This window comes from Cherax quadricarinatus, chromosome 30 (assembly GCF_038502225.1).
Source record: "Cherax quadricarinatus isolate ZL_2023a chromosome 30, ASM3850222v1, whole genome shotgun sequence".
Lineage (NCBI taxonomy): Eukaryota > Metazoa > Arthropoda > Malacostraca > Decapoda > Parastacidae > Cherax > Cherax quadricarinatus.
In genome coordinates this window covers 35,133,585-35,160,600 of record NC_091321.1, presented here as the reverse complement: position 1 = coordinate 35,160,600, position 27,016 = coordinate 35,133,585, and the positions used below count along the sequence as shown (strand labels likewise).

At 45.7% G+C, this 27,016-nt stretch overlaps 1 protein-coding gene across 1 annotated transcript in view; it reads left to right on the top strand.

Annotated features, from left to right (window-relative positions):
• The window catches only part of LOC128692777 (organic cation transporter protein-like), a 146,301-nt gene that overhangs the window by 57,980 nt on the left and 61,305 nt on the right, over window positions 1–27,016 (top strand). Inside the window, exons 6-7 of the mRNA XM_070090097.1 lie at window positions 9,663–9,844; window positions 22,925–23,061. Of these exons, the coding sequence (XP_069946198.1) occupies window positions 9,663–9,844; window positions 22,925–23,061 (319 nt within the window). The remainder of the gene's footprint in view (window positions 1–9,662; window positions 9,845–22,924; window positions 23,062–27,016) is intronic.

The window sequence follows — 27,016 nt, the reverse complement described above, 5'->3', positions numbered from 1 at the left end:
TTCTACTCAGAAAAGACCAACACGTCATGCATTCCCTTTTTGCGCTCCGTTTCGGAATGCATAATGGACTGAATTCTTTACTTTACGACTGACTTCCTCTATTGCCTATCTTTCCGACCATAGTATTGGCAAGGCTCTCCTATGCCATGTTGGTAGAGATATTTCCTTTCATGCTCTCAAGAGCGGTACCCGCATCATCACTGTCCAGAATGCTACCCATGCTCATGATCTTTCTCTTCTTTCACATATTGATACTATTCCTGTTACTATCGAAAAACATCATACTCTCAATTCTTGTAGTGGTACTGTCATTCTGCTCCATACCATAATCCAACAGAATTTCCAGACATGTGGCAATGACATTCTCGAACAGCTGGAACACCAAGATCTCCCAGTCCTCAAAATAGATACTTACATCCTTCCTGCCTGCGGGCGGAGATGATACCCTTGCAATGTGGCTCGTTTAACTTTCGACAGCCGTGAACTCCCATCCTCTGTTTATGTAGCGGGACATCGTTTACAAGTTCGAAAGGTGATCCCTACACCACAACAGTGTAGAAACTACTGGCGATTTGGTCACCCAGCGAAATGTTGCAGATCTATAGCCGAATGCCCAGTCTGAGGTGCTGATGACCATTCTAATGCATCTTGTAGTCTACCTTCCTCTTGCCTTACTTTTCATAAGGCTCACCCTTCGTACTCTCGCCATTGCCATGTCTACTTAAATGAGAGAGAAATCTGTTCCTAAAAAAAACTGAAGGTCTCCTTTATGCTATGGCAGCTTCTCAACTACGTCTCCAAGGGAGACTACCCCGTATTTCTTATTCTCGTGTTTCTAAACGTCCCCCACTTCTGAGATCCCATTTTCTGCAGCCTCCTCTGTGGTTACCCCTCCCATAGTCACTCCTGTCTCTAATTCTTTTGCTGTTCTGGGCTCAGAAGCCCCTATTTCAACACCTCAGTCTGATCTCACTTCGTCGTGTTCTCCCTCACAAGCCCCGGTATCGACAAGACCTCGTACGACGCCTACCAATTGCCCCTCTACTTCTCATAAGTCCAAGAAATCCCCATTGCTCAAATCTCCTTTAACCCCTCCTTCCCTTCTTCCACCTCCACATTTTACCTTTCCAGTCTCTGTACCTGATTCTTTCCCTCTCACTGGCTCTGTTACAAGTGTGGAGGTTCACCCTCCTCCTCGTGCTATGCCTTCCTCCCCTGTCCCCTCCCAAGTTTCTTCCTCTTCTGCCACCTCCCAGGTTTCTGCCTCTTCTGTCCCCTCCCACACTTCTTTTCCAGTTCCCTGCATCCTTTCGTCCTCCCCTATTTTGTTACAGTTCATTACTGTCCCAGTCTTTACTGACCTTCCTCCTTCCATCTCCAATATTGTCTCCCATATGGCGTCTTTGAATTCAGGAACACTTGACGCTATCTCAGAATATATTGTAGAGACCAAACCATCAATGGACATTGATCCACCCCCTGTTCCTTCTCTTTCCTCTCCTCCATCTGCTCAACTCCTTCACAGCGCACCGTTCCTTGGCTACTTGAACGTTTTCCTTTGCCACCACATGTGGACTTTTCTAACCCCACTAGTCTGTAGGTACCCTTACCTGTGGATTTCTGGTATCGTGGCCTATTTACAGTGGAATATCCTAGGCCTCAGGGGTAATCGAGGTGAGCTTCAAATGTTGCTCTCCCTGTTTTCCCCTGTTGGTGTTTGCTTACAAGAACCAAAATTACACTCCGCTGTTATCTATCCCATCTCAGGATATAATTTACTGTATTATTCGGATCCTTATTCTGAAGAGATCTTTAATCTTTAATGAAAGTGCCCTTCTTCTATGCAATGATATCCTGTTCCATCAGTTATTTGTTCATACTTCGCTGCATTACACAGCAGCCCATATCCACTTGCATAGGTGGTATACAATCTGTTCTTTGTATCTCTCTCCTTCTCAGGCATTATCTATCCCAGATGTTGCCTTTCTTGTTTCGTCCTTACCGCCACCACTTCTGTTAATTAGCGATTTTAATGCCCATCATTTCCTCTGGGGGGGTCTCACTGTGATTCCCGTGGCATTCAGTTGGAGGCTTTTCTTGCTTCTCACCCCCTCCATGTTTTAAATACATGTACTCCCACCCATTTTGATCCTCGTACTCATACTCTCTCTTGCATCAACCTCTCGGTCTGCTCTTCCTCTACTGTACTAGACTTCACCTGGCCTGTTCTCCAGGACTTACATGACAGCGATCATTTTCCAGTCATTCTTACTTCTCTTTCATATTCACCACCTCTTCGTAGCCCACACTGGCAATCTGATCAAGCAAATTGGGACCTTCACTCACAACTAACTGCTTTTAGTGAGGTTTCTTCTTCGTCCTCCACTGATGAGCTTTTACACCTCTTCTCGTCCTCAGTTTTAACCACAGCTTCTTTTTCTATACCCCGAACCTCGGGCAGGCATTCTGAGAAGTGCGTGCCTTGGTGGTCTCCCGCTTGTGCTCGTGCAGTATGTTTGAAATGTGCTGCGTGGGGCAGGTACAGGTACAATAGAACTGCTGAGACTTCTTGATTTTAAACAGAAGCGTGCAGTCACCGTATCATCTGGTCACAAGGAGTTCTTCCCCAGCTGTGGAAATCTGCCATTGTTCTCCCTTTCCGCAAGCCGGGTACTACGGGACATGAAGCCTCCCACTATCGTCCCATTGCCCTTACCAGTGCAGTTTGCAAGGTGATAGAATGTCTGGTAAATCAACGTTTAATGTGGTATTTAGAGACACACAACAGTCTCTCCACTAGTCAATATCCCTTTCGTAAGGGCCGTTCTACCATAGACCCCTTACTACACTTGGATACGTATGTTCGTAATGCCTTTGCAAATAACCACTCAGTTATTGCCATAATTTTTGACCTTGAGAAGACATATGACACAACTTGGAGGTATAATATTTTGGTCCAAGCCCACTCCTTAGGCCTCCGAGGCAATCTACCATCCTTCCCTAAGAACTTTTTAACTGACAGATATTTCCGTGTTCGGGTCAATAATGTGCTCTCCCCGGACTTCGTCCAAGCTGAAGGTATCCCCCAGGGTTGTGTTGTGAGCTCCACACTTTTTCTGCTTGCTATAAATGATTTGGCCTCTAGTCTTCCATCCAATATTTGGCCATCACTCTATGTCCATAACTTCGCTATTGCTTGTGCAGGCGCTGACTGTCATCTCATTGCAGTTTCTCTCCAGCATGCAGTCAACCGTGTTTCTAATTGGGCCACCACGCATGGGTTTAAAATTTCCACTACTAAAATTCACCAAATTACTTTCACAAGACACTATGTCATCACCGATTATCCTTTGTGCCTCTATGGCTCCCGTATCGCTGAACGTGATACAGTCAGGTTTCTAGGCCTTCTCTTTGACCGTAGGTCTCTGAAGACAACTTGTCACAGCCGGCTGAACCTTCTTAAAACCCTTGCTCATCTTTCATGGGGAGCTGATCATCGAAATCTACTTCGCCTACATTCAGCCCTAATTTTATCGAAACTCGATTTTGGTAACCAGATCTATTCGGCGGCCTCTCCTGCTACTCTCTCTAGCCTTAATCTCATCCATCACCAGGTATTACAACCCAGGACTCCAAATGGCCTGTTATCCTGGGTGTAAAGGGAGCAAATTAAATACAGCAGAAAAATTTTAGACTTATATTATCCTTCACCAATTTAGAACAGAAGGTATTAGTGCACTCCACGGTAAGCAAGGCAGAATAGAAGCCACAAGAGACCAGACTGTGCTTCAACCAGCTCTAGAATGGGAATGACAAGGGCAGACAGGAGAGTGGTACCCACATAACCTCTGTGATTGCCAAAACCATCTTCTCATTGGCTGGAACCTGGGTACTGGTTGAACGACGGGGCCCCATCGTCAACCCTCAGTCTCCTGGTTCGCTGGTTGGGGGAGATTGCCTGTAAATGAGGGTGTGTACATGCGCCGAATAAAGGTTACGTACTCTTTGCATGCCACACCAAGGATTACGTTTATGCATTGGTGCTTTTCGCTATTCCCCTGTTGAGAGCCTCTATGCAGAAGTGAATGTTCCATCCTTGTCCGATCGCCATGATGCCTATTGTCTTCGCTACCATGTACACTCTCATGATCTCTGCAATCCTTCTATTTATACAATAGTCACCTGGTGGCTAAAGCTCCCGCTTCACACACGGAGGGCCCGGGTTCGATTCCCGGCGGGTGGAAACATTTCGACACGTTTCCTTACACCTGTTGTCCTGTTCACCTAGCAGCAAATAGGTACCTGGGTGTTAGTCGACTGGTGTGGGTCGCATCCTGGGGGACAAGATTAAGGACCCCAATGGAAATAAGTTAGACAGTCCTCGATGACGCACTGACTTTCTTGGGTTATCCTGGGTGGCTAACCCTCCGGGGTTAAAAATCCGAACGAAATCTTATCTTATCTCTTATTTGTTCGTCGCCCCTGTTTACTCCATCCCTTTTCTCATCTCCTACATTGGCTCTTGTCTTCCCTTCAGTTACCACCTTTCGATATTAATGTAGCATCTCATTTTTCCCTACCCCTCCTGGGAAGTTCCAGCTGTTCGAGTCTGTTCTTTCTAACTTTCTTGCTCTAATGCACAACTGCCTACAGTAGCTTCCCACTCTCTTTTTCTTGACCACTTCCACTCTCATTCTCATGCCATCGCAGTGTACACATGTGCCATGCAAAGAGTACGTAACCTTTATTTGGTGCATGTACACATCCTCATTTACAGGCTATCTCCCCCAACCAGCAAACCAGGGGACTGAGGGTTGACAATGGGGCCCCGTCGTTCAACCAGTACCCAGGTTCCAGCCAATGAGAAGATGGTTTTGGCAATCGCAGAGGTTATGTGGGTACCACTCTCCTGTCTGCCCTTGTCATTCCCATTCTAGAGCTGGTTGAAACACGGTCTGCTTTCTAGTGGCTTCTATTCTGCCTTGCTTATCATGGAGTACACTAATACCTAACGCTGTACATAGTGTATATAGTGTACATACTTCTGTTCTAAATTGGTGAAGGATAATATAAGTCAAAAGTTTTCTGCTGTGTTTATTTTGCTCCCTTTACACCCAGGATAACAGGCCTTTGGGACTCCTGGGTTGTAATAACACAGATAGCTCTAAGTCTTCTGACAGCGTCGGATTTGCAGCAGTTTCTGGACAGTGTCGTACGAGGTCATTTACTATCCTCGGCTAGCATTTTTATTGCTGAATTGTATGCCATTCTAGCAGCACTTATCCGTATTGTATAATTGCCTGTATCGACATTTGTGGTTGTTTCGAACTCCCTTAGTGCTTTACAGGCTATACAAAAATTCGATACACCTCACCCCCTAGTTCTCCGTATCCAACTTTGGTTATGCCGTATCTCCACCAAGCACAAAGATATTGTTTGTTGAGTCCCTGATCATGTTGACGTACAGGGCAATGAACAGGCAGACACTGCTGTGCGGTCAGCAGTACATGATCTTCCAGTTTCACATAGAGGTGTTCCATTCACTGACTATTTTGCTGTAATAGCTACCTACCTTCACACCCGTTGGCAACAACGTTGGTCTGCTCTACTCAATATCAAACTTCGTTCTGTTAAACTGAGTATAGGTTACTGGCCATCGTCTTGTCATCAGTGTCGAGGCTGGGAGACTACTCTCTCCCATCATCGCATTGGCCACACTCATCTTACTCATGGGTATCTCATGAAGAGGCGCCCTGTTCCTCTCTGTGAGAATTGTCAGGTTCCAGTATCGGTTAGCCACATTCTGTTAGACTGCCCACTCTATCAACATGCACAAAGAATTTACCTCCAACGTCGTCTCCGCTCTGCTGTTCTCTCTTTACCTTCCCTTCTTGCTGATGGACCCTCCTTTAATCCGGACTCTCTTACTAACTTTATGACAACTGATTTACTCCACAAACTCTGATGATGATATGTTTAGTACTCCCCTCAGCCCTTTCTACCTCAATCTCTTGCTACCCTCTGCCCTCGCACTATTCACTGTCCCGCTGTTCTCCGTAACCTACTAGTCATCCCTTTCCCTTTCGCCACCCAATACCCTTGCTTCCTTACCTGTCCTGTAGCACTGTATAGCCCTTGTGGTTTAGCGCTTCTTTCCGATTAAACTAATAATTCGCCTACATTCGCTCTTGTCTTCCCTTCAGTTACCACCTTTCTATGTTCATGTAGCATCTCACTTTTCCCTACCCCCATGGGAAGTTCCAGCTGTTCGAGTCTGTTCTTTCTCACTCCCTTGCTCGAAAGTCCAACTGCCTACAGTAGCTTCCCACTCTTTTTCTTGACCACTTCCGCTCTCATTCTCATGCCATCGCAGTGTATACAGATGGCTCTAAGTGTTTCCAGACAGTGTCGTGAGAGGGCATTTACTATTTTCAGCTAGCATTTTTACTGCTGAATTGTATGCCATTTTTGCAGCACTTATCCATATTGCATCTTTGCCTGTGTCATCATTTGTGGTTGTTTCAGACTCCCTTAGCCCTTTACAGGCTATACAAAAATTTGATACACCTCACCCCTTAGTCCTCCGTATCCAACTTTGGTTACGCCATATCTCTACCAAACATAAAAATATTGTTTTTTGTTGGGTCCCTGGTCATGTTGACGTGCAGGGCAATGAACAGGCAGACACTGCTGCAAGGTCATCAGTACATGACCTTCCAGTTTCATATAAAGGTGTTCCATTCATGAACTATTTTGCTGTAATAGCTACCCACCTTTGCACCTTTGGCAACAACATTGGTCTGCTCTGCTCAATAACAAACTTCGTTCTATTAAACTGAGTGCAGGTTACTGGCTGTCTTCTTGTCATCAGTGTCGAGGTTGGAAGACTATTCTCTCCCACCATCACATTGGCCACACTCGTCTTACTCATGGATTTTTCATGGAGAGGCACCCTGCTCCTCTCTGTGAGAATTCAGGTTCTAGTATCTGTTAGCCACATTCTGTTGGACTACCCTTTCTATCAACGAGCACACAGAATTTACCTCCAACGTCGTCGTCTCTCTGCTGTTCTCTCTTTACCTTCCCTTCTTGCTGATGGACCCTCCTTTCATCCGGACTCTCTCATTGACTTTTTGACAACTGATTTACTCCACAAACTCCAGCACTCCCCACAGCCCTTTCTACCTCTATCTCTTGCTACCCTCTACCCCCGAAATATCCACTGCCCCGCTGTCCTCCGTCACCTACTAATCATCCCTCCCCTTTTGTCATCCGATACCCTCGCTTCCTTCCCTGCCCTGAAGCGCTGTATAGCCCTTGTGGTTTAGCGGTTCTTTTTGATTATTATAATAATATGTTATGAAGACAGTATTGTTATCACAGTAAACTATGTAATGAAGAAAATAATATATGGAATATAAATATTGCTAACTACGTATAAATTGCAGACTGAATCTTGCTAATGCAACTGCAACTTTCTTGCATTAATTTTGAATAGTTATATTTAAAAAGTGTGAAGTATAACTTATGGTATGTTAGTGTCAACCTGGAGGTGCAGTCCGGGGATTAACGCCCCCTCGGTCCGGGCCGTGACCACGCTCCCCAGGCAGTGATGGAGGGAATTCAGGGGATCAACAGCCCTGCGGCCAAGGTCGTCACCAGGGTCCCCAGACAAAGATAGATAGTGGCCATGATGGTGACCACTGTCGGTGGTCCTGGTGATGACCACTGTTGATGGCCATAGTGATGACCACTGTTGGTGGCCCTGGTGATGACCACTGTTGATGGCTCTGGTGATGACCACTGTTGGTGGCCCTGGTGATGACCACTGTTGGTGGCCCTGGTGATGACCACTGTTGGTGGCCCTGGTGATGAACACTGTTGATGGCCCTGGTGATGACCACTGTTGGTGGCCCTGGTGATGAACACTGTTGGTGGCCCTGGTGATGAACACTGTTGATGGCCCTGGTGATGACCACTGTTGGTGGCCCTGGTGATGAACACTGTTGATGGCCCTGGTGATGACCACTGTTGGTGGCCCTGGTGATGAACACTGATGGCCCTGGTGATGACCACTGTTGGTGGCCCTGGTGATGAACACTGTTGGTGGCCCTGGTGATGAACACTGTTGATGGCCCTGGTGATGACCACTGTTGGTGGCCCTGGTGATGAACACTGTTGGTGGCCCTGGTGATGAACACTGTTGATGGCCCTGGTGATGAACACTGTTGATGGCCCTGGTGATGACCACTGTTGGTGGCCCTGGTGATGAACACTGTTGGTGGCCCTGGTGATGAACACTGTTGGTGGCCCTGGTGATGAACACTGTTGGTGGCCCTGGTGATGACCACTGTTGGTGGCCCTGGTGATGACCACTGTTGGTGGCCCTGGTGATGAACACTGTTGATGACCCTGGTGATGACCACTGTTGGTGGCCCTGGTGATGAACACTGTTGGTGTCCCTGGTGATGAACACTGTTGGTGGCCCTGGTGATGAACACTGTTGGTGGCCCTGGTGATGAACACTGTTGGTGGCCCTGGTGATGAACACTGTTGGTGGCCCTGGTGATGAACACTGTTGGTGGCCCTGGTGATGAACACTGTTGGTGGCCCTGGTGATGACCACTGTTGGTGGCCCTGGTGATGACCACTGTTGGTGGCCCTGGTGATGACCACTGTTGGTGGCCCTGGTGATGACCACTGTTGGTGGCCCTGGTGATGACCACTGTTGGTGGCCCTGGTGATGACCACTGTTGGTGGCCCTGGTGATGACCACTGTTGGTGGCCCTGGTGATGACCACTGTTGGTGGCCCTGGTGATGACCACTGTTGGTGGCCCTGGTGATGAACACTGTTGGTGGCCCTGGTGATGACCACTGTTGATGGCCCTGGTGATGACCACTGTTGGTGGCCCTGGTGATGAACACTGTTGGTGGCCCTGGTGATGACCACTGTTGGTGGCCCTGGTGATGACCACTGTTGGTGGCCCTGGTGATGACCACTGTTGGTGGCCCTGGTGATGAACACTGTTGGTGGCCCTGGTGATGAACACTGTTGGTGGCCCTGGTGATGAACACTGTTGGTGGCCCTGGTGATGAACACTGTTGGTGGCCCTGGTGATGAACACTGTTCATGGCTTCGCTCCTTCAGAAAGGAGCTGTCAATGGAGGTAAAAAAAATAAACATTAATTAAACAGTGTGCATTAAACAGTGTGTATTAAACAGTGTGTATTAAACAGTGTGTATTAAACAGTGTGTATTAAACAGTGTGTATTAAACAGTGTGTATTAAACAGTGTGTATTAAACAGTGTGTATTAAACAGTGTGTATTAAACAGTGTGTATTAAACAGTGTGTGTTTGTTATTTTAATGTGAACTCACTGGAGATAAAATGTCTGGATTATATAAACATACTGGTAATAGCAGCCTTGTAAAAAGTTATAATGAGCCATTCCTGAAAGGTAATGATATAAGGATGGGGGTCCCTGATCCATGAAATTACACCTATTCTGTGTTCCTTGGCATGAACCTGACTACCTCCAATTTAATCAGGACCTGTATTTCCCTAAGGGTTTAACGCTCCCCTCCATGCATGCAATAACATACTGAACTAACAAAATAATTACAACTGAGTAATCTTCATATTTTTCTGTGTTATAATAGGCTATGACTGGCTGGTGGTGGTTCTCAGCTTGTTGGGTAAGTTTGGTATCGCTGCAGCATTTGCCATTGTCTACATCTACTCAGCCGAGATCTTCCCAACTGAGTACCGAAGTGTTGGAGTTGGTTCTTGTTCCATGTGTGCTCGTGTTGGTGGTGTTGTTGCACCATTCATTGCTTCTCTAGTAAGTCATTACTACATTATTCACCATGCAAATTCTAAATTCCCATGTTATTGTTGTTTTCACCGTGGTTTTTCTCCATATTTGATACCACATGATTTTGTTTCTTTATCATAAACCATATTGGTTTAAATGAGCATAACGTTGTCATAGACTGTATCTGGATATGAAGGTAAATACGAGACTATAGACTGGCAGAAATGTAACTCAGGGTCATGGAATTGTTACAGCAAGGTATAAAGTAACTATGAATGGTTAATTGATTATAACTAATATAGGGGACTAGGCATTGAGATAGTTATGCTAAATTAACACAAGAATATTTTGGGTACTGAAGAGTCTTCTGTGAAGACTCTTGATCATGAGTCTTTAAATCTTCTCGGAATAAACGAACTACATAATTTATCCCATGGTTAGTTATTATCTCAGTTAGTTATTATCAACATGTTTAAAACATTCTTGGAAGTAGTAGTCAATGTCGGAGTAAATTACAACTTATTTCTGGCTACTACAGCTATGACAGGAAAATAGTAATATTGTTTATCACAGAGACAGGATGTTCCAGAGATGTTCCAGAGATGTTCCAGAGATGTTCCAGAGATGGGACACACAAACAAGGGGTCACAATTGGAAGTTGAAAACTCTTAGGAGTCAAAGGGATGTTAGGAAGTATTTCTTCAGTCAGAGATGTCAGGAAGTGGAATAGCCTAGAAAGTGACGTAGTGGAGGCAGGAACCATACATAGTTTTAAGACAAGGTATGATAAACCTCATGGAGCAGGGGGAGAGAGGACCTAGTAGCAATCAGTGAAGAGGCCGGGCCAGAAGTTATGACTCGACCCCTGCAACCACAAATAGAGGAGTACATTATAACAAACATTTTTCGTATTTCCATCATTGTCTGGTGACCGCTTCTCCCTCATGTATCCTTCACAATGTTTCTGTTACCTTGGATACTACATTACACCTGTTTATTATCAATATAATTAAGACAAGTGTCGAGAATCACTTGTCTCCTGACCAATACAAATACAATCTATTTATTGACTTATATGGTCAATCAGCCCAGTTATTAGTAGTTTAATTAGTAGTTATTCTTGTAGTACTTGGTGTTTCCTGGTATAATCATATTTATTTCTTTTTAATTTTAATTGCCTGTTCAGTTTTTTTAATTTTTTTTTTTGTGAGGGGGGGGAGTTGCTGACAACGGAACTGTATTTCTGCAAATTTCTGAGAGAAATGAAAATTTTATTTTAGGTATATAATACCGACTCTGAACTAAGAAATCGAGAAAGTGAGTTATGTTCGGAACTTGAATATCCCAGATATGAAAATATGGCAACCAAGAGGATTAATTTATATAGTTGTTTTAGTTACAGTAAACAAGAAAATCTTTGCTAATACTCTGGTGGCCATAAAGAAACATAATACAAATTATTACAAATCTATTATATTTAGCAACTGATGTATGTTATAAACAGTGCAGTAAACTTGACACATTTTTGATCTACAGAATACAATGGACTTAGAGAAATCCTGTCTTGGCTTGACTGAAATATCTGAAAGAACTCTCAATACATTTTTATAAATGCTATACAAGCTGCCGCCAAAAAAAAAATAAAAATGTATTCCCTCTAGGGAAGTAAAACTGAATAAAAATAATCTGAAATGGGTGAATGGAAGGATAAAATATCTGGACAGGAAGAAAAAAATACTCAAATGAATAGAATGATTATATATATATATATATATATATATATATATATATATATATATATATATATATATATATATATATATATATATATATATATATATATATATATGCAAAACAACCACAGTGAAAGAATAGAGAAATTTCAAGAGCTTTCGTGACTACTCACATTATCAAGGAACTAAGAATTTGTAAAGAACTCAAAGACAAACTACAAAGAAATTTAGACATTTTAATTTAAAATGTCTAATTTTCCCCTCCAATACTGTGTTTTGGGGGTCTGTGAGGGTGGGGGACTTGGCAATGTACTATGGGATTCTATATTTGTTGGGTGGGAGCTGTGGGTGTTGATTGTGGTTTGTGTTGGGATAGCATGAGTGGCTGTGGGGTTCTGGGGATGGTTCCACGTGTGCTTGCTCTTGTTGCTCTGCCCAGCTCCGGTTGTCCTCTGCTTTTGTGTCCTCTCCCTCAGTTGCTGTTGTTGTGTTGGTGTTCTGTCATGGTCTAGGAGCACCCACTTGTATTCTGCCAAGTCCTTCAACCATGATTTCTCTTGGAGGATCCTGTTCTGCACCGTTTCTGTCCTGAAAATCAGCTTGATCAGTCGTTTTCTCTCCTTCAAATACCCCCTATTCTCTGAAAATTTACAATCTCGGACATGTCATCTTCACCTATTTCTGTGATTATGTTCTCAATCTCCTTTCTTTCCGCCTGCCGCCTTTCAATGTCTGTCATTCCCTGCCTCTCCTGAAGCCCAGGAATAAACACTGACTTCGCCCACTCCTCCTCCCATTGCCTTTCTCTCTGTGACTCTGGTTCATGTCTGTACATGGCCATTTTCTCCCTTGTTTTTTCCTGGAGCTCTTGGTGGCATTTTCGTGCTTCTGCATTTGACCTATCTCCCTCTCCACCTGCACCCAGCTGCTCCAGTGTGTATGTCTGTGCGTGTTTGTGTGTGTATTTGTGTACTCATACATGCTTAAGTGTGTGTGCTCATGTGTGTGTACTCACCTATTTGTGTGGGAGTGTGTGTGTGTATAATCACCTAGATATGGTTGCAGGGCTCGACTCATAGCTCCTGGCCCCGCCTCCTCACTGGCCGCTACTGGGTCACTCTCCCTGCACCATTAGCTTTAGCATACCTCTGCTTAAAGCTATGAATGGATCCTGCCTCCACTATATCGCTTCCCAAACTATTTCACTTCCTGACTACTCTGTGACCGAAGAAATACTTCCTAACATCCCTGTGATTCATCTGTGTCTGCAACTTCCAACTGTGTCTCCTTGTTGCTGTGTCCCATCTCTGGAACAATCTGTCTCTGTCCACCTTTTCAATTCCTCTCAGTATTGTATATATGTCGTTATCATGTCCCCCTATCTCTCTTGTCCTCCAGTGTCGTCAGGTCGATTTCCCTTAACCTCTACTCGTAGGACATATCCCTTAGCTCTGGGACTAGTCTTGTTGCAAACCTTTGCATTTTCTCTAGTTTCTTTACGTGCTTGGCTAGATATGGGTTCGAAACTGGTGCCACATACTCCAATATGGGCCTAATGTACACAGTGTACAGGGTCCTAAACGATTCCTTATTAAGATGGTGGAATGCTGTTCTTAGGCTTGCTTGGCGTCCATATGTTGCACCAGTTATTTGGTTGATGTGCGCCTCAGGAGATGTGCCTGGTGTTATACTCACCCCAGAGTCTTTCTCATTAGTGAGGTTTGTAGTCTTTGGCCCCCTAGGCTGTATCTGTATCTGCGGAGTACTTGGTGGGGTTGAACTCCAGGAGCTAATTGCTGGACCAGGCCTGCAGCCTGTCCAGATCCCTTTGTAGTTCTGCCTGGTCCTCGCTCGATTGAATTCTCATCAGCTTCACATCATCTTCAAACAGGGACACTTCGGTGTCTATTCCTTCTGTCATGTCGTTTACAAATACCAGAAACAGCACCGGTCCTAGGACTGACCCCTGTGGAACCCCACTCGTCACAGGCGCCCACTCTGACACCTCGCGTCGTACCATGATTCACTCCTGTCTCCCTGATACGTTGTAGAGCCTTCCCTGTTATCCCTGCTTGGTCCTCCAGTTTTTGCACTAATTTCTTGTGTGGAATTGTGTCAAACGCCTTCTTACAGTCCAAAAAAAATGCAATCTACCCATCCCTCTCTCTCTCTTGTCTTACTGCTGTCACCCTGTCATAGAACTCCAGTAGGTTTGTGACACAAGATTTCCTATCCCTGAAACTGTGTTAGCTGTTGTTAAGCTCATTTCTTTCTAGGTGCTCCACCACTCTTCTGATAATTTTCTGATAATCTTCTCCATAGCTTTGCATACTATACATGTCAGTGACACAGGTCTATAGTTTAGTGCTTATTGTCTGTCTCCTTTCTTAAAAATTTGGACTACATTTGCTGTCTTCCATACCTCAGGTAATCTCCCTATTTCAATAGATGTGTTGAATATTTTTGTTAGGGGTTCATAAAGCGCCTCTGCAACCTCTCTCAGGACCCATGGAGAGATGTTATCTGGCCCCATCGCTTTTGAGGTGTCTAGCTCACTCAGCAGCCTCTTCACTTCTTCCTCGGTTGTATGTATTGTCTCCAACACTTGGTGGCGTACCCCTCCTCAATGTCTTTCTGGAGTCCCTTCTGTTTCCTCTGTGAACACTTCCTTGAATCTCTTGTTGAGTTCCTCACATACTTCTCGGACGTTTCTTGTGACCTCTCCTCCTTCCTTAGCTTGATTACCTGGTCTTTAACTGTTTTCCTTCTGATGTGGCTGTACAACAGCTTCGGGTCAGATTTGGCTTTCGCTGCTATGTCATTCTCATATTGGAGTTTTGCCTCGCTTCTTACCTGTGCATATTCATTTCTGGCTCTATGACTGCTCTCCTTATTCTCCTGGGCCCTTTGCCATCTATACTACTTCCATTCCCTAGCACACTTGGTTTTGGCCTCCCTGCACCTTTGGGTGAAGCATGGGCTCATCCTGGCTTTTTCATTATTCCTGTTACCCATGGGTACAAACCTCTCGTCAGCTTCCTTGCATATTGTTATGTATTCCATCATCTAGTTTACTGACTTCCCTGCCAGTTCTCTGTCCCACTGAATCCCATTCAGGAAGTTCTTCATTCCCGTGTAATGCCCTTTCTTGTAGTTTGGCTTCATTCGTCTGGCTCTTCCTGCTCCCCCTTCCACTTGTAACTCTACTGTGTATTCAAATCTTAAAACCACATGGTCACTGACCCCATGGGGTCTTTTATATGTGACGCTATAAGTATCTGTACTAATCAAGGTGAATACTAGGTCTATTCTTGCTGGTTCATGCTCTCTTTCTGGTAGTGTCCCTTGTTGGTAAGCGAAGTTCTCCAGTACCACCTCCATTATCTTAGGCCTCCATGTTTCTTGGCCCCCATGTGGTTCCAAGTTCTCCCAATTGATTTCCCTGTGGTTGAAGTCTCCCATAATCAGTAGCTTTGCCCTGCTCGCATGAGCCCTTCTTGTCACTTCAGCCAATGTGTCAACCATCACTCTCTTACTCTCATCATACTCTTGCCTTGGCCTTGGTATCGGAACGCTATCCTTAGGTTTGCCAGACGCCCGTATGCTACAGCAGTTATCTGAAAGATATGAGCCTGAGGAGATGTGCTCGGTATTATACTCACCCCAAGATCTTTTTCCTTGAGTGAGGTTTTTAGTCTTTGGCCACCTAGACTGTACTGTCTGCGGTCTTCTTTGCCCTCCCCCGATCTTCATGACTTTGCATTTGGCAGGGTTAAATTCAAGGAGCCAGTTGCTGGATCAGGCTTGTAGCCTGTCCAGGTCTCTTTGTAGTCCTGACTGATTCTCGACCGATTTGATTCTCCTCATTAACGTCGCATCATCTGCAAAAAAGGACGCTTCTGAGTCTATCCCTTCCGCTATGTCATTCACATATACCAAAAACAGCACAGGTCCTAGGACTAACCCTTGTGGAGCCCCACTTGTCACAGGCGCCCACTCTGACACCTCGTCACGTACCATGACTCATTGTTGCCTCCCTGTCAGGCATTCTCTGATCCACTGCAGTGCCTTTCATGTTATGTGTGCCTGATCCTCTAGCTTTTGCAGTAACCTCTTGTGAAGAACTGTGTCGAAGGCCTTCTTGCAGTCCAAGAAAATGCAATCTATCCACCCCTCTCTCTCTCTCTCTCTCTCTTGTCTTACTTCTGTCACCTTGTCATAAAGCTCCTGTAGGTTTGTGACACAGGATTTTCCTACCCTGAAACCATGCTGATTGTAGATTATACGCTTGTGTCTTTACAGGTGCTCCACCATTGTCCTCCTGATGATCATCTCCATGACTTTGCATACTATACACGTTAGTGACACAGGTCTGTAGTTTAATGCCTCGTGTCTGTCTCCTTTTTTAAAAATTGGGTCTACATTTGTCATCTTCCATACCTCAGGGAGTTGCTCAGTTTTAATTGATGTGTTGATCTTTCATAGTGGCACACACAGCATCTCTGCTCCCTCTCTAAGGACCCACTGAGAGGTGTCTGGTCTCACCACCTTTGATGTATCAAGTTTACATAGCAGCTTCTTCACCTCCTCCTCGGTTATGTGTACCTCATCCAGCACTTGTTGGTGTATCTCCCTGTTCTGATTTCCTGGAGTCCTACCGGTTTCCACTGTAAATACTTCTTTAAATCTTGTGTTGAGCTCCTCACATACCTCTTGGTCGTTTCTTGCGAACTCCCCATCATTCTCAGTCTGATTACCTGGTCCTTGACTGTTGTTTTCCTCCTGATGTGGCAATACAACAGCATCTGGTCGGACTTGACTTTTGATGCTATGTCATTTTCGTATTCTCGCTGAGCCTCCCGTCTTATCTGTACATATTCATTTCTGGCTCTTTGGCTGATCTCTTTATTTTCCAGGGTCCTTTGTCTTCTGTACCTTTTCCATTCACTAGTACACCTAGTTTTTACCTCCCTACACCTTTGGGTTAACCAAGGACTCGTTCGGTCTTCCCATTATTTCTGTTTCCCTTGGGAACAAACCTCTCCTCTGCCTCCTTGCATTTTGTTGTCACATAGTCCATCATTCTTTTACTGATTTTCTTGCCAGTTATCTCTCTCACTGAACGTCTTGCAGGAAAATCCTCATGCCTGTCTAGTCCCCCCTTTTGTAGTTTGGTTTTCCCATCCTATTCCTGCTACTCTCTCCACTTGTAGCTCAACTATGTAGTCAAAGCACAGAACCACATGATCACTAGCTCCTAGGGGCATTTCATGCATGATATCCTTGATGTCTGAACTATTCAAGGCGACTGCAAGGTCCAGTCTTGCTGGATCAACCTCACCTCTCTCTCTGGTAGTGTTTCTAACATGTTGATGCATGAGATTTTCCAGTACCACATCCATCATCTTGGCTCTCCATGTTTTGGGACCCCCATAGGGCTCAAGGTTTTCCCAATCAGTCTCCTTGTGACTGAAATCAACAATGACTAGTAACTTTTCTGTGCTTTTCTGGCCACCTCGGCTAGTGTGTCGACCATTGCTCTGTTGCTCTCGTCATATTCTTGGCCTCCTGCAGTTCTGTGGCAGGTTGTACATTACTGCAATTACCGCCTTATGGCCCTCAGACTTGATTGTTCTTACTAAGTAATCCCTTTCGCCCATGCTACCCATTCCTTCCATTTTCTCAAATCCCAACTAGCTTTTAATGAGCAGTACAACTTCTCCTCCCTCTATCTTTCCAGAGGATTTGATATCCAGGTGGAAAGATAGAATCTGTTATCATCCTGGTGAGTTTTGTTTCTGTGAGTGCTTTTATGTCTGGGAATGTCTCCTTGATTCTTTCATGCCACTCCTCACACTTATTTGTTATTCCATCTGCATTTATATACCACACCTTCAACTTCTTTTCTAAGACTGTGGTCTGGGGGGTATGTTGGGGTTGGGGAAGTGGGAGACCTGATAAGGAACTATGGGTGGTTGCTGTGGGGGTAGAGTTTGTAATGAGGTGGGTGGGGGCATTGGATATGGCATGTGTGTTTTAGGTTAAAATGTTTGTTTGTACTTGGATTGTCCTAGTAGGGGGGCTTCTGTAGGTGGTTGTGAAGGAGGCTGTATCTGATCTTTCTCCTGAGTCTGGGTTCTTCTGTCCATCTACATCTTCACCTCTTTCCTTCTTTTGTCTTTGTTCCATCTCTCTGTTTCTGCCTTTCTTCTTGTGTTCTGTCACAGTCGAGATACAACTTCTGGTACGCTTGCATGTCCCTTAGTCTTGTTTTCTCCTGCAGGATCCTGTTCCAAGTCGATTCTGCCTTGAAAGTCACTTTCACTGGGTGTGAAGGTGGGTGTTTGTTATAGGGAGGGAAAGGGGAAGGAGGTAGGGAGAGGGGAGAAGGATATAAAGTGGGGAGGGGGATAGTGGCAGAGGGATTAGGGGGTGCAAGGTAGTACAAGGGGAGAGAGGAAAAGGATGTGTGCATGGTCCTTATTATCCATGTATATACTACATATGTGTTATATATGTAGCACATATACATATCAAAAACAATATACTCAGATCACAACATAATTGAGGTTCAGACATGTATGCGAGGAGCCCCAGACCGACAAAATGAGACTAGTCACGAGGGAGCATTCACCAAATTCAACTTCAATAACAAAAACATAAAGTGGGACCAAGTAAACCAAGTCCTAACCGATATAAGCTGGGAAGATATACTAAGCAACACAGACCCAAACTTATGCCTAGAACAGATTAACTCGGTGGCACTCGATGTATGCACAAGGCTTATTCCTCTAAGAAAAAGGAGGAGTAGATGTAAAATAGAAAGAGACAGGCGCTCCCTTTACAGGCGACGGAAAAGAATAACAGAGCGGCTAAAAGAGGTCAATATATCTGAAATGCGCAGGGAGACACTGGTCAGAGAAATAGCAAGCATCGAACTTAAGCTAAAAGAATCCTTTAGGAGTCAGGAATCGCGGGAAGAACTAAAAGCTATAAATGAAATCGAAAGAAACCCAAAGTATTTCTTCTCCTATGCCAAATCAAAATCGAGAACAACGCCCAGTATTGGGCCCCTACTTAAACAAGATGGGTCCTACACAGATGACAGCAAGGAAATGAGTGAGCTACTCAAGTCCCAATATGACTCAGTTTTTAGCAAGCCGCTAACCAGACTGAGAGTCGAAGATCAAAATGAATTTTTTATGAGAGAGCCACAAAATTTGATTAACACAAGCCTATCCGATGTTATCCTGACGCCAAATGACTTCGAACAGGCGATAAATGACATGCCCATGCACTCTGCCCCAGGGCCAGACTCATGGAACTCTGTGTTCATCAAGAACTGCAAGAAGCCCCTATCACGAGCCTTTTCCATCCTATGGAGAGGGAGCATGGACACGGGGGTCGTCCCTCAGTTACTAAAAACAACAGACATAGCCCCACTCCACAAAGGGGGCAGTAAAGCAACAGCAAAGAACTACAGACCAATAGCACTAACATCCCATATCATAAAAATCTTTGAAAGGGTCCTAAGAAGCAAGATCACCACCCATCTAGAAACCCATCAGTTACACAACCCAGGGCAACATGGGTTTAGAACAGGTCGCTCCTGTCTGTCTCAGCTACTGGATCACTACGACAAGGTCCTAAATGCACTAGAAGACAAAAAGAATGCAGATGTAATATATACAGACTTTGCAAAAGCCTTCGACAAGTGTGACCATGGCGTAATAGCGCACAAAATGCGCGCTAAAGGAATAACAGGAAAAGTCGGTCGATGGATCTATAATTTCCTCACTAACAGAACACAGAGAGTAGTCGTCAACAGAGTAAAGTCCGAGGCAGTTACGGTGAAAAGCTCTGTTCCACAAGGCACAGTACTAGCTCCCATCTTGTTCCTCATCCTCATATCCGACATAGACAAGGATGTCAGCCACAGCACCGTGTCTTCCTTTGCAGATGACACCCGAATCTGCATGACAGTGTCTTCCATTGCAGACACTGCAAGGCTCCAGGCGGACATCAACCAAATCTTTCAGTGGGCTGCAGAAAACAATATGAAGTTCAACGATGAGAAATTTCAATTACTCAGATATGGTAAACATGAGGAAATTAAATCTTCATCAGAGTACAAAACAAATTCTGGCCACGAAATAGAGCGAAACACCAACGTCAAAGACCTGGGAGTGATTATGTCGGAGGATCTCACCTTCAAGGACCATAACATTGTATCAATCGCATCTGCTAGAAAAATGACAGGATGGATAATGAGAACCTTCAAAACTAGGGAGGCCAAGCCCATGATGACACTCTTCAGGTCACTTGTTCTATCTAGGCTGGAATATTGCTGCACTCTAACAGCACCTTTCAAGGCAGGTGAAATTGCCGACCTAGAAAATGTACAGAGAACTTTCACGGCGCGCATAACGGAGATAAAACACCTCAATTACTGGGAGCGCTTGAGGTTTCTAAACCTGTATTCCCTGGAACGCAGGAGGGAGAGATACATGATTATATACACCTGGAAAATCCTAGAGGGACTAGTACCGAACTTGCACACGAAAATCACTCACTACGAAAGCAAAAGACTTGGCAGACGAATCACCATCCCCCCAATGAAAAGCAGGGGTGTCACTAGCACGTTAAGAGACCATACAATAAGTGTCAGGGGCCCGAGACTGTTCAACTGCCTCCCAGCACACATAAGGGGGATTACCAACAGACCCCTGGCAGTCTTCAAGCTGGCACTGGACAAGCACCTAAAGTCAGTTCCTGATCAGCCGGGCTGTGGCTCGTACGTTGGTTTGCGTGCAGCCAGCAGCAACAGCCTGGTTGATCAGGCGCTGATCCACCAGGAGGCCTGGTCACAGACCGGGCCGCGGGGGCGTTGACCCCCGAAACTCTCTCCAGGTACTCCAGGTATATATATATATATATGTGTGTGTGTGTGTGTGTGTGTGTGTGTGTGTACTCATCAAATTATATTCGCATAATTGTGGTTGCAGGGGTCGAGACTCGGCTCCTGGCCCCGCCTCTCGACTGATCGCTGCTAGGTACTCTCCCTCTCTGCTCCCTGAGCTTTGTCATACCTCGTCTTAAAACTATGTATGGCTCCTGCCTCCTCTACATCACTTGCTAGACTATTCAACTTCCTGACAACTCTGTGACTGAAGAAATACTTCCTAACATCCCTGTGACTCGTCTTAGTCTTCAACTTCCAATTGTGACCCCTTGTTTCTGTGTCCCCTGTGTGGAACATCCTGTCTGTCCACCTTATCTATTCCACGCAGTATTTTGTATGTCGTTATCATATCTCCACTGACCCTCCTGTCCTCCAGTGTCGTCAGGCCGATTTCCCTCAACCTTTCTTCGTAGGACATTCCCCTGAGCTCCAAAACTAACCTTGTTGCAAACCTTAACACTTTCTCTAATTTCTTGACATGCTTGACCAGGTGTGGATTCTAAACTGGTGCTGCATACTCCAGTATGGGCCTGACGTACACAGTGTACAGTGTCTTGAATGATTCCTTACAAAGGTATCAGAACGTTATTCTCAGGTTTGCCAGGCGCCCATATGCTGCAGCAGTTATCTGGTTAATGTGTGCTTCCGGAGACATGCTCGGTGTTATGCTCACCCCCAAGATCTTTCTCCTTGAGCGAGGTTTGCAGTCTTTGTCCACCTAGCCTATACTCAGTCTGCGGTCTTCTTTGCTCTTCCCCAATCTTCATGACTTTGCATTTGGATGGGTTGAATTCGAGAAACCAGTTGCTGGACCAGGTGTCCAGCATGTCCAGGTCTCTTTGTTGTCCTGCCTGATTCTCATCTGATGTAATTCTCTTCATTAACTTCATATCTTCTGTGAACAGGGACACTTCAGTCTATCCCTTCCCTCATGTTATTCACATATACCATAAATAGCACTGGTCCTAGGACTGACCCTTGTAGGACCCCACTCGTCACAGGCGCCCACTGTGATACCTCATCACGTACCATGACTCGTTGTTACCTCCCTGTCATGTATTCTCTGATCCATTGCAGTGCCCTTCCTGTCATATGCTTCTGCACTAATCTCTTTTGACAAACAGTGTCGAAGGCCTTTCCTTCAGCCCAATAAAATGCAATCCACCAACCCCTCTCTCTCGTGTCTTCTGTTACTTTGTCACAAAACTTGAGGTTTGTGACACAGGATTTGCCTTCCATGAATCCGTGTTGGTTGTGGTTTACAATGCTGTTCCGTTCCAGGTGTTCCACCACTCTCCTCCTGATAATCTTCTCCATGACTGTGCATACTTTACACGTCAGTGACACTGGTCTGTAGTTTAGTGCCTCGTTTATGTCTCCTATCTTAAAAATGGGGACTACATTTGCCGTCTTCCATACCTCAGGTAGTTGCCCAGTTTCAAGGGATGTGTTGAAGATTGAGGTTAGTGGCACACATAGCATCTCTGTTCCTACCCTAAGGACCTACAGGGAGATGTCCGGTCCCATCGCCTTTGAAGTATCAAGGTCACTTAGCAGCTTTTGCACCTCTTCCTCAGTTGTGTGTATGTCATCCAACACTTGTTGGTATATTTGCTGTTGGTGTTCTCCTCTGTGCTGTCTTCCCAGAGCCCTTCCTGTCTCTACTGTCAATATTTCCTTGAATCTCATGTTGAACTCCTCACATACCTCTTGATCGTTTCTTGTGAGTTCCCCACCTTCTTTCCTCAGCCTGATCACCTGGTCTTTGACTGTTGTCTTCCTCCTCCTCCTCCTAATGTGGCTATACAGCAGTTTCGGGTCAGACTTGACTTTCGATGCTATGTTGTTTTTGTACTGCCGCTGGGCCTCCCTCCTAATCTGTACATACTCGTTTCTGGCTCTTCGACTATTCTTGTTTTCCTGAGTTCTTTGCCTTCTGTACTTTTTCCATTCTCTACTGTGTGTGTGTGTGTGTGTGTGTGTGTGTGTGTGTGTGTGTGTGTGTGTGTGTGTGTGTGACTCAACAATTAATATTTGCACCAATAACTCATTACAGTTGTGACTGGGTGTGGACATGTGAATTGCTCATTAGTTTATAATTTGTTCATGATTGTAACCATGTATAAACATAAGTAAGTAAATTTACTTACATGATTCATTACCTTTGTAACTTGTGACTTCATTACCTTTGTACGTTGCTCACCTGTCAAAACTTTGAGGTCCAGTCCCTGGACCCATCACGTATCTCAGTAATCTTATGACTACCACCCACAGGATGGGTCTGCGGTGCACAATAAACATATTAAACTTAAACTTATGCGACATAAATGTCTCAATCTTCAACTTGTCGGTTTTAAACCATATATCACATCAGTTATATTTGTTTAATAATGCCTTTTCCCTCATCCACAGGCCGATGTATACAAGCCTTTGCCGCTCCTCATCTTCGGTATACTATCCATAGTCTCAGGTTGTCTCATCGTCTTCTTGCCAGAAACTGTTGGGTGTGAACTGCCACAAACTCTACAAGAGAGTGAAGCTTTCGGCAGGTAAGGATTATTTACTTTTCATATTTTGCCATTTGAGAACTGAGTTTGGAGAGTTGTACTTGGAAAAACGTGTTCTTTCTTGTCTGTGTGGGGGAACAAGACTAGCGAAGATAAAAGACGTGGAAAAAGTACAAACCCAATGTTTATAAATGACGAAAATATTAAGGAAAGGAAAATAATTTTCATTACTGATTAAAGACATGTGAATGAAATGAGTAGCTGATTAATATTTCTTATCGAATACCAGAATTTTTTCTATTATATCTTTGAACAGATAACATGAGAATATAAATGTAGAGGATTGCTATCCCAAAGTTAAGGACATGAATATATAATATGATCTATAGACAGAGAAGAATAATTCATTAGCATGTCTGTCAGAATGATAATTACCAGAGGAAAGATCAAAATTTAGCCACATTCTGTACTAAACTTAAATTAACAGACTTCATAAAGCAGTTACGAGGACTAAACTTATTAACTATAAAGTAAAATGAGTAACAGCTAGACATCATGCAAAGGAAAACAAATTTACTGAAGGAATCAACTATATGAAGGTAAGTTGACGTACTCGAGTTAAATAACATTTGTTACCAAGATAAACTTGATATTGTACTCTAGTTAAGATGTGTCGTAGAGTGAAGTTATCTGTGTGATACTGCAGATGTGTGAATGACAGTAATGGCTTGTGTATTATGGTGCAAATGTGTGTAATAGTGATGTGTTTATTATTGTGAAGATGTAAACATTATCTTGGAAACATTGTCATGATGGGAGCATTATGTTGATGATTGTGCATTGTAGTGACGTGTTGGTTGGTAGACAGCAACCACCCCGGGAGGTACTACCATCCTGTGGTAGTAGGTTGGTAGACAGCAACCACCCCGGGAGGTACTACCATCCTGTGGTAGTAGGTTGGTAGACAGCAACCACCCAGGGAGGTACTACCATCCTGTGGTAGTAGGTTGGTAGACAGCAACCACCCAGGGAGGTACTACCATCCTGTGGTAGTAGGTTGGTAGACAGCAACCACCCAGGGAGGTACGACCATCCTGTGGTAGTAGGTTGGTAGACAACAACCACCCAGGGAGGTACTACCATCCTGTGGTAGTAGGTTGGTAGACAGCAACCACCCAGGGAGGTACTACTATCCTGTGGTAGTAGGTTGGTAGACAGCAACCACCCAGGGAGGTACTACCGTCCTGTGGTAGTAGGTTGGTAGACAGCAACCACCCAGGGAGGTACTACCGTCCTGTGGTAGTAGGTTGGTAGACAGCAACCACCCAGGGAGGTACTACCGTCCTGTGGTAGTAGGTTGGTAGACAACCACCCAGGGAGGTACGACCATCCTGTGGTAGTAGGTTGGTAGACAGCAACCACCCAGGGAGGTACTACCATCCTGTGGTAGTAGGTTGGTAGACAGCAACCACCCAGGGAGGTACTACCATCCTGTGGTAGTAGGTTGGTAGACAGCAACCACCCAGGGAGGTACTACCATCCTGTGGTAGTAGGTTGGTAGACAGCAACCACCCAGGGAGGTACGACCATCCTGTGGCAGTAGGTTGGTAGACAGCAACCACCCAGGGAGGTACGACCATCCTGTGGTAGTAGGTTGGTAGACAACCACCCAGGGAGGTACTACCATCCTGTGGTAGTAGGTTGGTAGACAACAACCACCCAGGGAGGTACGACCATCCTGTGGCAGTAGGTGGGTAGACAGCAACCACCCAGGGAGGTAAGACCATCCTGTGGTAGTAGGTTGGTAGACAGCAACCACCCAGGGAGGTACTACCATCCTGTGGTAGTAGGTTGGTAGACAACAACCACCCAGGGAGGTACTACCATCCTGTGGTAGTAGGTTGGTAGACAACCACCCAGGGAGGTACGACCATCCTGTGGTAGTAGGTTGGTAGACAGCAACCACCCAGGGAGGTACTACCATCCTGTGGTAGTAGGTTGGTAGACAACCACCCAGGGAGGTACGACCATCCTGTGGTAGTAGGTTGGTAGACAGCAACCACCCAGGGAGGTACTACCATCCTGTGGTAGTAGGTTGGTAAACAACAACCTCCCAGGGAGGTACTACCATCCTGTGGTAGTAGGATGGTAGACAACAACCACCCAGGGTGGTACTACCATCCTGTGGTAGTAGGTTGGTAGACAACAACCACCCAGGGAGGTACTACCATCCTGTGGCAGTAGGTTGGTAGACAACAACCACCCAGGGAGGTACTACCGTCCTGTGGCAGAAGGTTGGTAGACAACCACCCAGGGAGGTACTACCGTCCTGTGGTAGTAGGTTGGTAGACAACAACCACCCAGGGAGGTACTACCATCCTGTGGAAGTAGGTTGGTAGACAGCAACCACCCAGGGAGGTACTACCATCATGTGGTAGTAGGTTGGTAGACAGCAACCACCCAGGGAGGTACTACCATCATGTGGTAGTAGGTTGGTAGACAGCAACCACCCAGGGAGGTACTACCATCATGTGGTAGTAGGTTGGTAGAGAGCAACCACCCAGGGAGGTACGACCATCCTGTGGTAGGTTGGTAGACAGCAACCACCCAGGGAGGTACGACCATCCTGTGGTAGTAGGTTGGTAGACAGCAACCACCCAGGGAGGTACTGCCATCCTGTGGTAGTAGGTTGGTAGACAGCAACCACCCAGGGAGGTACTACCATCCTGTGGTAGTAGGTTGGTAGACAGCAACCACCCAGGGAGGTACGACCATCCTGTGGTAGTAGGTTAGTAGACAGCAACCACCCAGGGAGGTACGACCATCCTGTGGTAGTAGGTTGGTAGACAGCAACCACCCAGGGAGGTACTACCATCCTGTGGTAGTAGGTTGGTAGACAGCAACCACCCAGGGAGGTACGACCATCCTGTGGTAGTAGGTTGGTAGACAGCAACCACCCAGGGAGGTACTACCATCCTGTGGTAGTAGATTGGTAGACAGCAACCACCCAGGGAGGTACTGCCATCCTGTGGTAGTAGGTTAGTAGACAGCAACAACCCAGGGAGATACTACCATCCTGTGGTAGTGGGTTGGTAGACAGCAACCACCCAGGGAGGTACTACCATCCTGTGGTAGTAGGTTGGTAGACAGCAACCACCCAGGGAGGTACTACCATCCTGTGGTAGTAGGTTGGTAGACAGCAACCACCCAGGGAGGTACTACCATCCTGTGGTAGCAGGTTGGTAGACAGCAACCACCCAGGGAGGTACTACCATCCTGTGGTAGTAGGTTGGTAGACAGCAACCACCCAGGGAGGTACTACCATCCTGTGGGAGTAGGTTGGAAGACAGCAACCACCCAGGGAGGTACGACCATCCTGTGGTAGTAGGTTGGTAGACAGCAACCACCCAGGGAGGTACGACCATCCTGTGGTAGTAGGTTGGTAGACAGCAACCACCCAGGGAGGTACGACCATCCTGTGGTAGTAGGTTGGTAGACAGCAACCACCCAGGGAGGTACTACCATCCTGTGGTAGTAGGTTGGTAGACAGCAACCACCCAGGGAGGTACTACCATCCTGTGGTAGTAGGTTGGTAGACAGCAACCACCCAGGGAGGTACTACCATCCTGTGGTAGTAGGTTGGTAGACAGCAACCACCGAGGGAGGTACGACCATCCTGTGGTAGTAGGTTGGTAGACAGCAACCACCCAGGGAGGAACGACCATCCTGTGGTAGTAGGTTGGTAGACAGCAACCACCCAGGGAGGTACTACCATCCTGTGGTAGTAGGTTGGTAGACAGCAACCACCCAGGGAGGTACTACCATCCTGTGGTAGTAGGTTGCTAGACAGCAACCACCCAGGGAGGTACTACCATCCTGTGGTAGTAGGTTGGTAGACAGCAACCACCCAGGGAGGTACTACCATCCTGTGGTAGTAGGTTGGTAGACAGCAACCACCCAGGGAGGTACTACCGTCCTGTGGCAGTAGGTTGGTAGA